This window comes from Mustela lutreola, chromosome 3 (genome assembly GCF_030435805.1).
Source record: "Mustela lutreola isolate mMusLut2 chromosome 3, mMusLut2.pri, whole genome shotgun sequence".
Taxonomy (NCBI): Eukaryota; Metazoa; Chordata; class Mammalia; order Carnivora; family Mustelidae; genus Mustela; species Mustela lutreola.
In genome coordinates, this window is record NC_081292.1 from 6,750,680 (window position 1) to 6,764,703 (window position 14,024).

Sequence of the window (14,024 nt, forward strand, 5' to 3'; positions counted from 1 at the left end):
GGAACTGTCACTGTGCACCGCCCTCCCGACCGAGCACTGAGGGGCGCTCACAGCCTCCCGCCCACCTGCTGCCCCTGTGGCCTGTGCTGCTCTCTCTCCGACCTGGGGCTGTCCATCCTTGAGCTTCTGAGATGCACATCTGTGTATGTGACAAGTGCAAAGGCATGATGGCCGAGTGGAGACTGTTTTTTGGATGCATCATGAGAGGATAAGGAAAAGTAAGCTTCTTAGAAGTTACTCGGCGGTTAACACAATGCTCCCAACGTGGCATGCTGTCGAAGTGAATGCCTTAGAGGAAATGTGTCTTTGAAGTAGGAGAGTGACAATTTAACAATGCACAAGACTGTTCCTGAAATTCCAAGACTAGGAAACATGTTGGGTGAGCTTCCAGCAGAAGGAATAAAGCATCCTCCTGGGGCATACGGAATTAAAGTCACAATGCAACAGTAAATGAAGAACGGAGAATGAACAGAATAATACTGTCCACAGGGATTATGACCTTTATGTTCCATAACAAATTACAGAGAGGCATGAAAATCAGCTTTCTTTTCTGGCTGTACCACTCTGTTTCCTGCAAAAGCCTTTATATTAACCTTTTACGTGACAGGATACTTTTGGAAGAACACGTCCGTATTTATTGGTCCATCACTGAGACACACAAATCATTTTCAAATCTGGATTACGTATATAATCTGGACTTCTCTCAGTGAGTTACCAGGCATAGATGGTTCTCAAGTGTGCAAAACTTACAGCTTGTTGAAATAACAAGACTTTGTTTTTCTAGGTTTATAGTAAAGTGCAGGAGATTGAAATGGGCAGCTTTTATTAAGTAACACACAAATCATTTGTTTGTTGTTGTTAGGAGACCACAAAACAAGATCGATTTTCTTTCCTTTTTTTAAACAGGCTTTCCAAATTAAAAAAGCATATCATTTTATAAAACATTTCACAGGACATAAAATTGTGAAAAAAATTCAGATGATTTTTATGCTCCCAAGTGAATTCATTTACTGACTAGGCACGTTGGTGAGTCGACGAATTCTAAGCAGTCCATAATTCGAAGGAAAGCCCCTGAAAGAGAGGAAAACGAAATACATTTGTATACATCAAGAAGCTAATAATTATTTATGCTCTGTTGGGGAAGGCAGGATTTAGGCAGAGGAAGGAGGCAAGTAGAAACTTAACAGAAATAAGGATATTTATGGAAAATGAGGCAAAATAAGAATTACAGAAATTTAAGAACATAAAATATTTGTGTTCAGTAAGGCAGATGCATGGTAAATTAGTATGAGGACGATCAAAATACTCTCCATTACAAGGTTTTTGGGTGTGATTCCAGAACGGCCCTTGTTTGACATGGAACCTCTAATACCAAAATGTAAAACGGGTCCCTAGGGGTACACACTGGACAGTCCTTGACATCCTGTCCTCTGAGATGAGACCCAACGTTCAGATGTATTTACAAGTTTTTATTAATTAACACCAAGGAACGTATTTTAATGTACTACACAGAACATAACTGTTGTTTCAAAAACCCAATGGGCATCAGGAAGGAAGAAGAATGAACCCAATCAGCATGGAGAAGTGGCCGTCACAATGCTTGTTCCTCATGATTCTGGTCACACACACTGGCCCTGGGGGGACCTGTCAGCACCATACTATTCGTGGTGCCCCATGACCTGGCCCCTCCCAGCTCCCCGGCACTGTCCCGTTCCTCTCCCAGCTTAGGCACCTGCTCAGGTCCCCCCACATGGCGCAGCTTCCTGCCCTGGTCAGTGGCTCCCTCGCTCACCTACACCAGCCTGTCAATGCCTGCCCATCTCTGCGAAACCTTTTCCTGCCCCTCCGCCCAGGGTTCGCCCTCTTGCCCCCCGGCTGCACCACCTCCCCCTTCACTTAGCCTTTGATCGCTGCACATGACCTGAGACAGGGAGCCACGTCTCGAGAGCCATGTGGTGCCACCTGCGCGTGCTTCGGGGTGGGGGCTGGGACCCATCGATGCCACCTGAACTGAAAGGCTGATACTGTAAAAGGTGAACATCGAATATAGTAAATCTATTAATTGGGGTTTAGTTTAGTTCATCAATGGGTCCTTCCAGAACAGCCTGATGACTGTTTCAGGGCACACAATGTGACGGACGCATTCCTGACCCTGAGGGACTCTGGCCCGAAGCTCCAAATTGGGTGTTCGCCAATCGAGTGCCAGCAGCCAGTACTCTCAGAGTGAACAGAAAAAAGGGTTCTTGGCAAAAGAAGAGAGGGAAGATCTCAAAGCGTGGGCAGGATCTGGGGAACAAGAGCACAGGAAATGCTGGGTGGGGACACTGCAAAGTAGCACCCCGGGCCCCCCGAAGCAAAGCCACTCAGGCTCAGGAGTTGGGGGCTGTAATGAAGGGGTCTGGTGCCCCCACATGCCTCACTCATCCACACCCAGACCTGACCACACCGTGCCAGCCGCCATGCTGGGCGCCCACTTGGGAGTGGGGCACAGGTGCTAACCGTTGACAGTGAAGAATGCATGCAGTATGTAGGGTTCAAATCTCCTCAGGAAAGCAATACAGTAATAGTCATAAAAAATGGAAAGGTTCAATGACCCTACTTCAGAAATTTGTTCTTAAGTTGTATACAAATGTGTGCAATCACAGAGATGGAGGGCTAGGCTTTCTAGCACTCGCATTGATGAGTGGAAAATGCTGGAGGTGAACTTCATGTCCATCAATACTTGTTTAAATTATAAACCACATAACTATTATTCAGTCAATAAATAGAAAAAGGTAGCTTTACAGAATGATAGAGAATCAACTTTAAGATATCCTCTAAAATGAAAAAAAGGTGGTAGTAAACAGTGTACTGTTTCGTATGCAAAATGCTAATAGTTAGAAAAGAAACATGTGCTTTGCTCATGTACAGACTATCTCTGGAAAAATATACCAAAACCAATGCCAACAGCTTCTTGGGGGCTTGGGGGTTTCATCATACACCCCTAAAATTTTTGGATTTTGTACGAAGCACAGGTATTAACTATTAAATAAAGGACATATTTTGGCTTTCCAGCTTCCCATTTCCTTCCACTAAACAAGTCAGCAGTTGCGGAAGTAACTATCTTATTTCCACTAAGAAACCAAACTAATATTGCAAAGTGCTCAGGGCCGGCATTTTAAGAATTACAAGGTTGTTGGCTCATTCACTCCCTTCCTCTTGTGTTCCACACCGAACACCTCATCAGCCCTCACTGTGTGCCAGGCATGATGCTGGCATCTGGGTGGACCAGTCAAGACAGACATGATTCCACGTTCAAAGAGCCTCGTCTTAGAGTTGGTGAGAAAGACCCGTCAATGAGCGGGGCAGAGACGGAGTCCGGGGACAATGCCTCCAGCTCCAGCCCGGCTCACTTCACACAGCGTCTGCCCATTTCTTCTCTCTCCCCATTTCTGGCCCTGTCAGGTATGAGGCCACAAACACGGGCACATGAGCAGGGCCCGGGTCTTGCCAGCAGTGGTGGTCAAACGAGACTTTTGGGAATCTCTGTCTACACCTGAATGACCACATTAAGAACCTGCCAAATTCTCTCCAAGTTCAAGGATGGCTCTAACTCCACCTGGTAAGGCCAAGGACGTCCCAGTCCACTCTCCTCTACTGTCGAGACCCTGAAACACCTCGTTCATTTCACTCACTCACATATTCAGCTGCTCGTACACGGATCCTTTGCCGGGCAGAAGCATGGGGCATACACTAGAGGTTTCTATGCTGGTGCGGGTGGGTGGAGAGGAGCATGAACGATCCGTTGAGGGACAGTTGTTACAGAATTCAGGCAACTCCAAGAGTTCTCAGCAGGGATTCGACACTAGGCCTGAGGTGGAGACAGTGTGCCAAGGAAGGCTTCTGGGACAAGGGGAAGCTTCCAGGCTCACTTTGAAACTGGACAGACCTCAATGACTCACTGGGCCAAGAGCTGGCTGAGAGGGGTAAGGAAATGTGATTTCAGGCAGTGGACAACCCAGACAAGAGAGCACCAAGAGGGATGTCCAGCAGCAAGGCTGGTGCAGCCACGGGGCTGGAACACAATCACGCTGGGCTTTGGGTTCAAAGCCAAGAGCCTGAGCTCTACCCTGCATGCCAGTGTGTGGGGGGGCAGGGGGGTGGGGCAGGCAGCGAGGGGGGCTCATCATACTAAGGTCTGAAACAATTTTGGTGCTAGGTTCCAATCACTGAAATCGAATCATATTGAGAATCAACCTCAGTTGGATGGGATTTTCCATTAGGTAAGAGGAGGATGCAATTTAGATCTGAAAATGTTCTACAGCCTTTCTGAAAGATGGACACAGAATCAAGACAAAGTAGATTTCATGATTTTCAATATAATCATAGGGTTTTTTCCCCTTTCTATCTGTACAAGATACTGAATATCATTGCAAATAGATCTTATTTGCATAGAAAATAACAAACTTTATTATTTATATTCATTACCTAAACCCCATAAAGTGACTTCTATTTTGGCTAATTAGACTTTTCATTACATTTTTATTTTTTTCTCCAAATTATTGGTTTTAGACTCTGGGATCTATTTCTCTGTACACAATGACCAGAAGCACTGTCTAATTTTGAGTTAAACCAATGGAGCTAGACCTTCTGAAATATAATCCTGTGGACATGAGTAAGGTTTTTGTTTTTGTTGGGGTTTTTTGGGTCTCTGCTAACTATTCCTAAGCACCCCTGACGCTGTCTGCTAGGAACCCTCTCGATCCGGTGACAATGTCCCTCTCTCAGATTCACTGACTTGCTGAACACTTGCTCTGCTGAGAGGAGACTGAGAGGGTAAAAGGTGGGAGCCCTATTTTCTAAGACACTCTGTGTCTGGATATCAGATCAATAGCCAGTGCAAACAGAGGGCGGTACGAAGTTCCTGTCGAAGCGGAGACTGACAAGGCCCCCTCTCTGCCTAGGGGGAGGGAGCGGGGCAAGCGGAGAGGTGAGGAGGATGTCCCAATGGAAAATGGGGTCGCCGGGGCGTGTGCGACCCTTCATACGTGCTCCCTGCTGCCCTGACAGCACATCTGCTGCTTTCTCTGCTTACCTCATCTAGCTGCCGGCTCCCAGACAATCGTACTTTCTTATCATTGCGTGCATTTACATTAAACAACAAACAAGCAAATACCTACATCAGTGTTGCAGGCGGTTCTAATCCTTCCCCAGTAATACCGAGGTAGAGGTAGCCGGCATTCCTGTGCCATTTTATGGGTGGGACACGGCCATCTCAACTGTAGTTCTGAGAGGTCAGGTAATTAAGCAAGGCCATCAAGCTGGTCAACGACAGAGCTGGGATACGAATGCTTCCCAGAATGCCTTCCCCTCTGTGCTGAGGTCATCTCCTACTGGCACTTACGCCCCTGCTGGCACCTGCCTGGCAGACAGGTCTCTCTTCCACGTGCCTGCACCTGTGCTACGAACTCCTTCCTCGCCCATCTCCCCAGCAGACTGTCGCATCTTCAAGGACAGGACTATGTCATTGGCATAGAACTTCCAGGATCTGTAGCACAACGTATCTGCATGGACAATGATATTGATTCAAGCCGACGTCCTGATCAGAAGATGATTCAGAACCTAAGTACCATCAAAGAACATCTGAAGGAATCTGGTGGGAGGGTGGAAGAGACAGGGAAGGGACTATGGGACAGCAGCTGTGTGCTCATGATGCTCAGGGCTCTGGGAGTTACAGGAAACATGTCGACTAACCCCTGCGCTCAAAGAGATGATAGGGGAGTAAGTGCTAGTCCAGAGCCTGGCCAACAACAGAGACTCTGGATTAAAGTTTAAAACTGGCTCTACCAGTTGCTGGGTGTGAGTTTTTTACCTAAATGATTTCACGTTTTGAAGCTGAAGTGTCTTCCTCTGTAAAATGGAGGCCACACTTACCTTCCTGTAGTTGTGAGGATTCAGTGAAATCATTTACTGAGAGTGACAAGCTTATGCTTGGTCGTAATGGAAACGTGTGACCCACCTACGTCACTAAAATGAGTATAAACTCAGCATGCTACTTCAGAGAGGGCACTGGGCCACGTCCTGAGGAGCGGGCACGAGTTCTGTGGGTGAAGGAACGGGGGCGAGCACGCTTCCTTTCCATCCCGAATTGCCGCAGTCTGAGGAAGGCCCACGTTCCCGGTGCCGCTTCTATGTCTAGTACAGAACTCAAGCTCAGTACACACTGTAAAATGAGGAGAGAAACTAATCCCAGGAGGGTAGACGAAGGTTAGGGGAAAAGATCTGGGAACGATGCAACGTGCTCTGAGGGGTGGGAAGACCGTGTCTACAGCAGAGTCTTCATGTGGAAACCGGAAGCAATAAGGCTCGGCAGACTATGTGCTAAAAATGGGAAGCCCTTGGAAGCCAAGCAGGAGGATTCTTGTCCAAAAGTATTTCTGCTGCTTCCTGACCTTTCTGGCTCATGATCCCTTTTTATAGTCCAATGGGGCTATGGGTTCTCTATAAAATGAAAATAAACATAACACTGAACACTAATTCCTATGAATTAGCTCTGAAGACCATTTGGGGGTTTACCCTCTAGGGACCTATTTATAATCTCTTAGTTAAGAAACCTACATTATTATTCAATATGCTAATCCCCCCTCCAAAATTACTTACTAAGGAGGAAAGAGTGAAAAATTCCAATATTAAAACCACACATTGAAAAAATGCATGATGTGCCACATTCTCTTTCTAAGCAAGAAAAGTCCCCCTGCCCCACCCCCCAAATACCCCTCAAAACCAAAAATCTTATTTTGATCCATGAGAATAAAGAGACCTATTCTCTTCCCAATAGTTAAGGTAATTATTTCAGGTGAATTTTGACTATTGGAGGGGAAAAAGGCTCAGCTATTTCCCATACACATTAAATACAGGCATTCAATTTGACAATTAAACTTCACATTTACTGTAATACTTTTTAGGTTACAAAACACTCACAATATTAGCTCAAAACACTAACAGTATTAGCTCACTCAATTCTTAGTAACAACTACATGCATTAAGCATCATTCCCCTTATGCTGATGTCCAAAGGCACAAAGTCAGGGGCAGAGCTCAAATACAACTACTTTTAAAAAGCAAGACACTCTGTGATGTCAGGGCCTAAGTAATGTTTCTGATGGTTTAGAAAAAAAAAAAAAAAAAAAAAAAAACAAGACAAAAAACAAGAATACCCTGAATCAACCAAACTAATGATACATTTTCCTTACAGATCCCTAACTTAAAAAAAAAAAAAAAAGAAATAATTTTATAAAACAACTGTTATGCTACTTGTCTTATACAAGTAATAACTTGTTTTGCAAAATTCAAAAAGGACAGAAAAGTACACATACAAAGTCATACTTTCACAAGCCTAAGATAATTATTGTCAAAAATCTGGTGCATACCAGTATAATTTTTTACCTACAAATATATAGCAAGTACACACAGTTTAAAAAAAAAATAAAATTGGGGGTGCCTGGATGGTTCAGTGGATTAAAGCCTCTGCCTTCAGCTCAGGTCATGATCCCAGGGTCCTGGGATCGAGTCCCACATCAGGCTCTCTGCTGGGCAGGGAGCCTGCTTCCCTTCCTCTCTCTGCCTCTCTCTGCCTACTTGTGATCTCTCTGTCAAATAAATAAATAAAATCTTTTAAAAAATAAAATAAAAAATAAAATTGGGGTCATATTATACGTTAGGCTTGATAAACTGCTTTTTTGCCTTAATAGTTTGGACATTTTTTCATGTTACTGCCTGCGCTTCAATTTCTTATTGAAGAAAGCAACCCAAGTATCAACTGCTGTGACGACTTACGCCTCTGCCCTCCGTGGCACCAGCAAGGCTGGCTGGGTCTGACTTGTTTATATTCAGGGAGCTTCTGTTCTGACTGGAGGAGTTAATTTGCCGTAATCACCAGTGCTGGTAATAGGAACCAGCGTGGGATAGTTTCCATGGGACTTTAGATAAGCATGAAATTGTCTTCATCTTCCATAACACATCACAGTAATTGGAACAAAAGGCACTCACCTTTGTTTGCTCCTTGGGCACAACCAGTTCCTCTGACTTCCCAAGATGGCTGACATTTCCTAACAAAAGAAAAGACCTTTTTAATCAAAGAGAAGGAAATCTCTTAAGAAACAAAAATTAAACATTTTACATCATCTACAATCAAAAACAAAAACAAAAACAAAAAAAACTTAAGCCAAATGATTAAAGAATAACTTTATTAAATATTTGTCAGTTTTAAGAAGTGCCCTCAATTACTAACCAAAGAATGTATTACAAACAACTAGTTATGAGGTTTTACATTTGTTTAATAGGGAATAATTGGCCCCAATTAAACTGACTGAACTAAGGCTTTTTAGATTACTAAAACAAATTAAACTTTTTAAAATGAGAATTTAGGTGATCTTAAAACCTCTCTAAAATGGATAATGAAACTTGCTAAGTTGTAATCTCCCTGGTTTTATTAGTTATATTAAGATAAATTAAGTGAGATTAAAATCTTATTTGATTTATTTACCTTTGACAATGAAGACCGTTTAAGGGTTACACATCCTCAGCCTTGGCGAGTGCGACCTCAATTAGTCAAGTCAGATTGTCTTTAAAAGCTTTGTGCTTATTGCTTCCAGCATGGAGCGAGGTGTTCATTAAGGTACCAAAATTCTCATAAAAAATCCAAAGTTGCACTAGTGAAAAAACGCTCAACAAGATGAAAACTGATCACATCTTTTTCAGAAAATCAGTAGTTATTTTAAAACCAGTTTTTAAACAAGATTTGGTTTTGCGTCGTTTTAACGTGCTACTCACGCAGCTTAACACCATGTGGACTCTTTAAACAGCATTTAAATCTACGGTGAGTATAGAATGGTACATTTAATTTTATACCATTTTTTAAGTCAGTTGTACAATGTTTAGTGTGACCCTTTTATGACAAGCGTTGTTAAATGAACTCTTTCCCTGTTTACAACTATTTATGAAGGCCTTTTTAAATAAGAGAAACATGAAATTGTTAGCTCACACACACGGAATTTCTTTCAAAAGTTTATTTAGTATCAAGCAAGAGGAGACTTTGCTCAACACTACAGAACATTTCAAGACTTGAGTTACAAAAGAATACCACATTATTTGCACTTGTAATTGGCTTCCCTTTTTACGCATGTTGGCAAGAAAAAAAAACTAGCATATGGCTGAAAGATAAAATAACTAATTGCTATGGAAACCTTTAAAATGAAAGGTGAGGCTTATGTTAAAAGGATGGATTAACATATTTAGTAAACCTAGTTTTTTGTTTAACACTAGTTAATCAAAGTTATTTTTTTCCTTTTGATGACCTATTTTTTTTCATATACAGACTGGAAATAACAAAATTTTACATGTCTTTTTTTTTTTTTTCTGCCCAGGTTGATGTTTCCACAAAGTAGTTTTAAACTTCCATCCATTCAGGTTTTAAGCATTTTGATTTATTTAAAAAGGGATTGTTCATAGAAAAACATTACTTTGAACAGTACACAGGACTGGTGGAGACTGGCTATTTCACAACACCAGACAGTACAATCAGTATCTGCCGTAGGGCTGGTCTCTGTAGACGCCCTTTGAGGTCCTCGCTGCAGGTGCCTTGTGTCTCGAGTTAGTCCAGTCCTCTTGCCCTAAAATCAGTAAGATATCGAATCACAATTAGATCATTGCCATGGATCCCGCTGGCTTCATTTTTCAGAATCTACCTTAACCCTGAACCAGTGGTAGACATCATACTGAAGACAGATAGCCCTGAGGTACTAGGGGTAAAGAACAAAAACAAAAACAAGGGTAATTACTTAGAGAAAAATTACAAACACAATAGAAAATGGTCGCCCCACTAATAATACCTATCAGTATGGGAAAAAAAAATGATTTTTATATCTTAAATGGCAACCGACTTTGCAAGAACTTTCCTTTTAGTCACTCATTTTTAACAAAAGCTCACACACTCAAACAGCAAACTGAACCGCCTTTTGCTAAATGTTAAGACATTTATGAACGGGAAGAGGATTATTCAGACTTCTCTTGACAGCAAAAACAAAGACAACACAAAGATTTGTGCAGGCAGGAGCAGACAAACGCAATGAGCACTGTGGGGGTGGGCAGGGTGGGAGGGAGTCCCGGGTCCTGCTGCGGACAGAGTGAACGTGTTCGGGGAAATGTAGCCTCAACAATACCTTCCGCATATGAAATAAACTTGAAGACAGAATGTCAAATCTCACTCATCATAATACTAAATCCATACAAGACAAATGTACAAATAACAAAAGGCATTCCGTCATCTCGATCTCCTGAAATTAAACACCTGTTCCATCCCAGGGCTCTCAACGAGTCATCTACAAGTCTCCGACTACCAACAGTTAACATCTCTGCAGCAACATACAGCAATTAAAAAGCCATGTGTCCACTGAGACCAATTTGAAAAGGCTGTGAAGAAAAAATACTTAAAATGACCTCTTCTTTTGATACAAGCATGCAATCAACGTCATTCCCTCAAGCTAACTTGCATCCATTTAAGTAGACAGCATTCAGCAAACCAAGGTATTTCTCTTAAGTGTTTGTTACAAATAACCAAAAAAAAAAAAAAAAAAAAAAAAAAAAATCCAAGGTGAGGTCATCACGGCTTGGGGCAGGTGATATAACAAAATGCACTTCAAAAGGAGCACCGGAAAATGGTTTTTCAGTTATGTTCAGAGAAATGTCAGAACATCCATTAACCAGAATCCTGATTCACTTGCACTGGGTACTGGAGGCATTTATCAGAGCTTTGCCACTGATTGAAGCTTCCTGTTCTCTGATCTCTTTGCCCTCCGGCAAAGGAGCTTCTTACTATCATTATGTTGCTGCCGCCAATTCTTTTAATTAAACCTGTCCTCCTTCTGCATAGAGACTTTGGACCTGGATTCCCCAGCATCTCTACCAGGTCTCCCTGAATTAAGTGGGGTTTACTGTCTCCCCATAAGCCTGAGAGAGCCTTATGGCCCCCCACACCTGGCTCAGTGCTTTTGTAACCTTTATGGAGTGACTCCCACTGTAACATTTTTCGAGGGTTTGGGATCAGAGATGAATTAAAATATGAAGATGGGGGTGGGACAATCCTTTGGGAGCTGCAGTCTCCAGGGCTTCATTTTCCTTCACTGTCAAGAAGCAAAGACACTTCAAAAAGTCCCAAGCTATCAAGTGTCTGCAGTCTGGCAAACGACTCTATAAATGAGAAAATCAGCACATGGCAATCAACCCAAACAGAAAATCTAAGTTGAGAATGTGAATGTAGGCAATTTTCTTTGAGTTTTTAGTCCTCTTTAAATATTAAATTTAAATCTTAAAGGAGCTGAAAATAGCTAGATATGCACAGACGAACTGAAAGGGAAGCTGCTGTTTCAGTCAAAACGTCTTTATGGATTTCTCCTCAGTTCCGTCTTGAAGGTGTTTCTGGGACCACTCTGCCCGCTCTATTTCTGGTTCATGTGGGCCAGTTACTCACCGTAGGAATCGTAGGTCTCTTCACTGAGTCCATGTCCATAATCATAGTAATCAGCACCACTGTATTGAACAAAAGACGCCAAAAAAAAAAAAAAAAAAAAAAAAGGGTGAAAACAGGATAAAATAACTTGACCATGAGCTTAAATCATATTCAGTGAAGTATTCTAAAACTTAAAGATAAACCAATCAAGGGCAGGGCTACACACTGAAAGAAAGAATTCGCACTGAGATGGCAGAGATCTAGCACGGAAACTTTAGACCTCAGGAATATCAAAGATTTCCAGCTGTAATACCTGATAAATGTGCCAGGCACTTTAGCCACAGGCTTTGGCCAATGAGCACCACGTGAGTGTCTCTGTGCAGAAGGGATACACAGCCTGTGCATCCTGGAAAGGCAGGGTCCGCACACACGACGGGTGTGCCACAGACAGCACAGTGCTCCGGGCCAGGCCCCATGGCCCTGGAGAGGACGGAGAACCACAGGTCCAACAGAAAGAAGGCGAGGACGTTCCTTCCTCTTTAACTCCTGCCTACCAGAAAACCCAACGCTGAGCAATCTGTGGGCTTCACAGCGCTTTATAACCGGGACTGAGGTCTAATGTTCTGTTTTACCAGCACTGTGGCATTATTGTCAGGAAGTCGGTGTGATGACTGTGTTGCGAAGGACAGCAGGGTGACTCCGTGCCCTCTGGTCATGGCCCCCTTGTAATGTCCATGAGGATGGAGGCGGAGCATCTTTGCACAGCACAAGCACATCTGTGTTCTAACGTACGGCATCCTTGAGATATGGGGCGGAGTGGGGGGCAGAGGGAGCCTGTTATCAGGGCCTTTCTGCAGATAATACGAAATAGGCTACAATTTTTTACAGGAACAAACCTATGAAAAATCTAGATTACTAAGCCATGGCAGATATAAGTAGTTTATGATGCTATTCTGGGTATCTGGGGAGGAGCTTCCACTTACCGTCTCAGGCTTTGCGCTTTCCCACTCTACTTAATTTTGTAGGGAAACAATCGTCCTGAATTTGTTATCTTGGACTGTCATGGAAATAAACATTCTCATTATTCCAACCTCATGCAATCAAGTAAGAAGTTCTAATCAAAATAGAAAATGATCCAGCTCAGCTGCTTAACACCTTAGGAAGTTGCAAGATGAATAATAAAATCTGCCGAGTGAGTGTTGCTGAGTGCCAGCTGCCGAGGTTCCACGGAGTCCCCACAGCAGCCCCTGAGGTGAGTGGGGCTGTCATACCCATTTTAGAGATAAGGATGCTGCTGCAGATCGGAAAGTCAGGATGCCAGCCAGAATCTCAGAGAACAGATAAGTGACACACTCGTCGATCAAATCCACACCTGGCTCTCTTCCCACGCGTCCTGTCAGGTAAGCGGCATCAGAGACTCAGCCGCTCTGATGGCTGCAGCACAGCAGAGCCATCCTAGGATGAAGCAGTAAGCAAGGGAACAGCTTCTTTTTTGCCTTAAGCACGTGCAGATGGCTCTTCACCTCTACTCCTCCTTCTGCCAGAGATGTTCTTTGTTCTCCTTCCAATCTACGTGCTGCTCAGTCTGTAGTCCAGATGCTGCCTCCTTGGAAAACCTTCCCAGTTTCCCAGGGGCTGGCTCCCCGGGATGGCACACTTTCCTCGTCCCCCCCCTGCCCACCCCCCGGACCTCCCTCGAGATGGACAGAGGAGGCGTGCCTCACCAGCGGCTGCATCACACGGCTTCCCAGAGAATGTAATGTCAGAGCAGTTCTGAGCCACCCGCCAGGAGGGTGAAGCTGAGGAAGGGGTGCAGAGAAGGGACGGACAAGTAGACAGTGGCAGGGGCCTTCCAGGCAGAGCAAACTGCACACGTAAGGCACAGATGCAAGAAAAAGCCTGAACAATCCTAGTGTCTACAAGTACCTCCACCGCACGGAGTTAATAAGCACTGATCAAACGCCGGGGCTAGACTATTCCTCAGTAGAAAATGCTTCCTCCACGTGCAAAATATAGGTCAGATCTTGTTATCCTGGTTTAATCACATCCTCACTAGTTAATTAAACACAGTGCAACATACTGGTTATGAAGGAAGCTCGCCGGAACAGGACATAAGCTCTCTGGAATGTGCCATGCTAAGAAGTTCCACGGCTTTTTAAATGTTGCCCAGGAAGAGAACAGTCACTCCTACAGCTGACCTATTATACCACGTGGTAACGTGCAGCTTTTCTGAGGAGGGGCACGTGGTTGCAGAGTTTTATAAAAAGGTCTTCAGGCTGAGAGCTGACACTCCTAGAGGACGTGGGAGGAAGCCAGCGAGAGGGAGGGTGGGCACGCTGCTCAGTGAGACCCCTTCACTGACCACGTCTCCATGTCAATCGCTGTCCTTGAAGACGGAGCAGCAGAGGCTCAGTGAGGCTGGGCCACCTGCCTGGAGTCACACAGCTCAGAAGGGACAGCGCCCACACCATGTGCTGAAGACCTACACCAGTTGTGGACTGTGCTCACTGTGGGGCCACCTTGCACTGGTGGGGGTTGAG

General features: G+C 44.0%; 1 protein-coding gene across 5 annotated transcripts in view; it reads right to left on the bottom strand.

Annotated features, from left to right (window-relative positions):
• Window positions 1-806: 806 nt before the first annotated feature.
• Window positions 807-14,024, bottom strand: part of KHDRBS3 (KH RNA binding domain containing, signal transduction associated 3) — a 186,393-nt gene continuing 173,175 nt past the window's right edge. For 4 of the 5 annotated variants that reach the window (XM_059165559.1, XM_059165555.1, XM_059165558.1 and 1 more), the window contains 4 exons: window positions 11,506-11,564; window positions 8,524-9,649; window positions 8,028-8,086; window positions 807-1,071 (listed from right to left, as the gene is read on the bottom strand). In XM_059165559.1, coding sequence (XP_059021542.1) covers window positions 9,558-9,649; window positions 11,506-11,564 — 151 coding nt within the window. In that variant the 3' untranslated portion in view covers window positions 807-1,071; window positions 8,028-8,086; window positions 8,524-9,557. The remainder of the gene's footprint in view (window positions 1,072-8,027; window positions 8,087-8,523; window positions 9,650-11,505; window positions 11,565-14,024) is intronic. The other variant, XM_059165556.1, reaches the window with a different exon arrangement.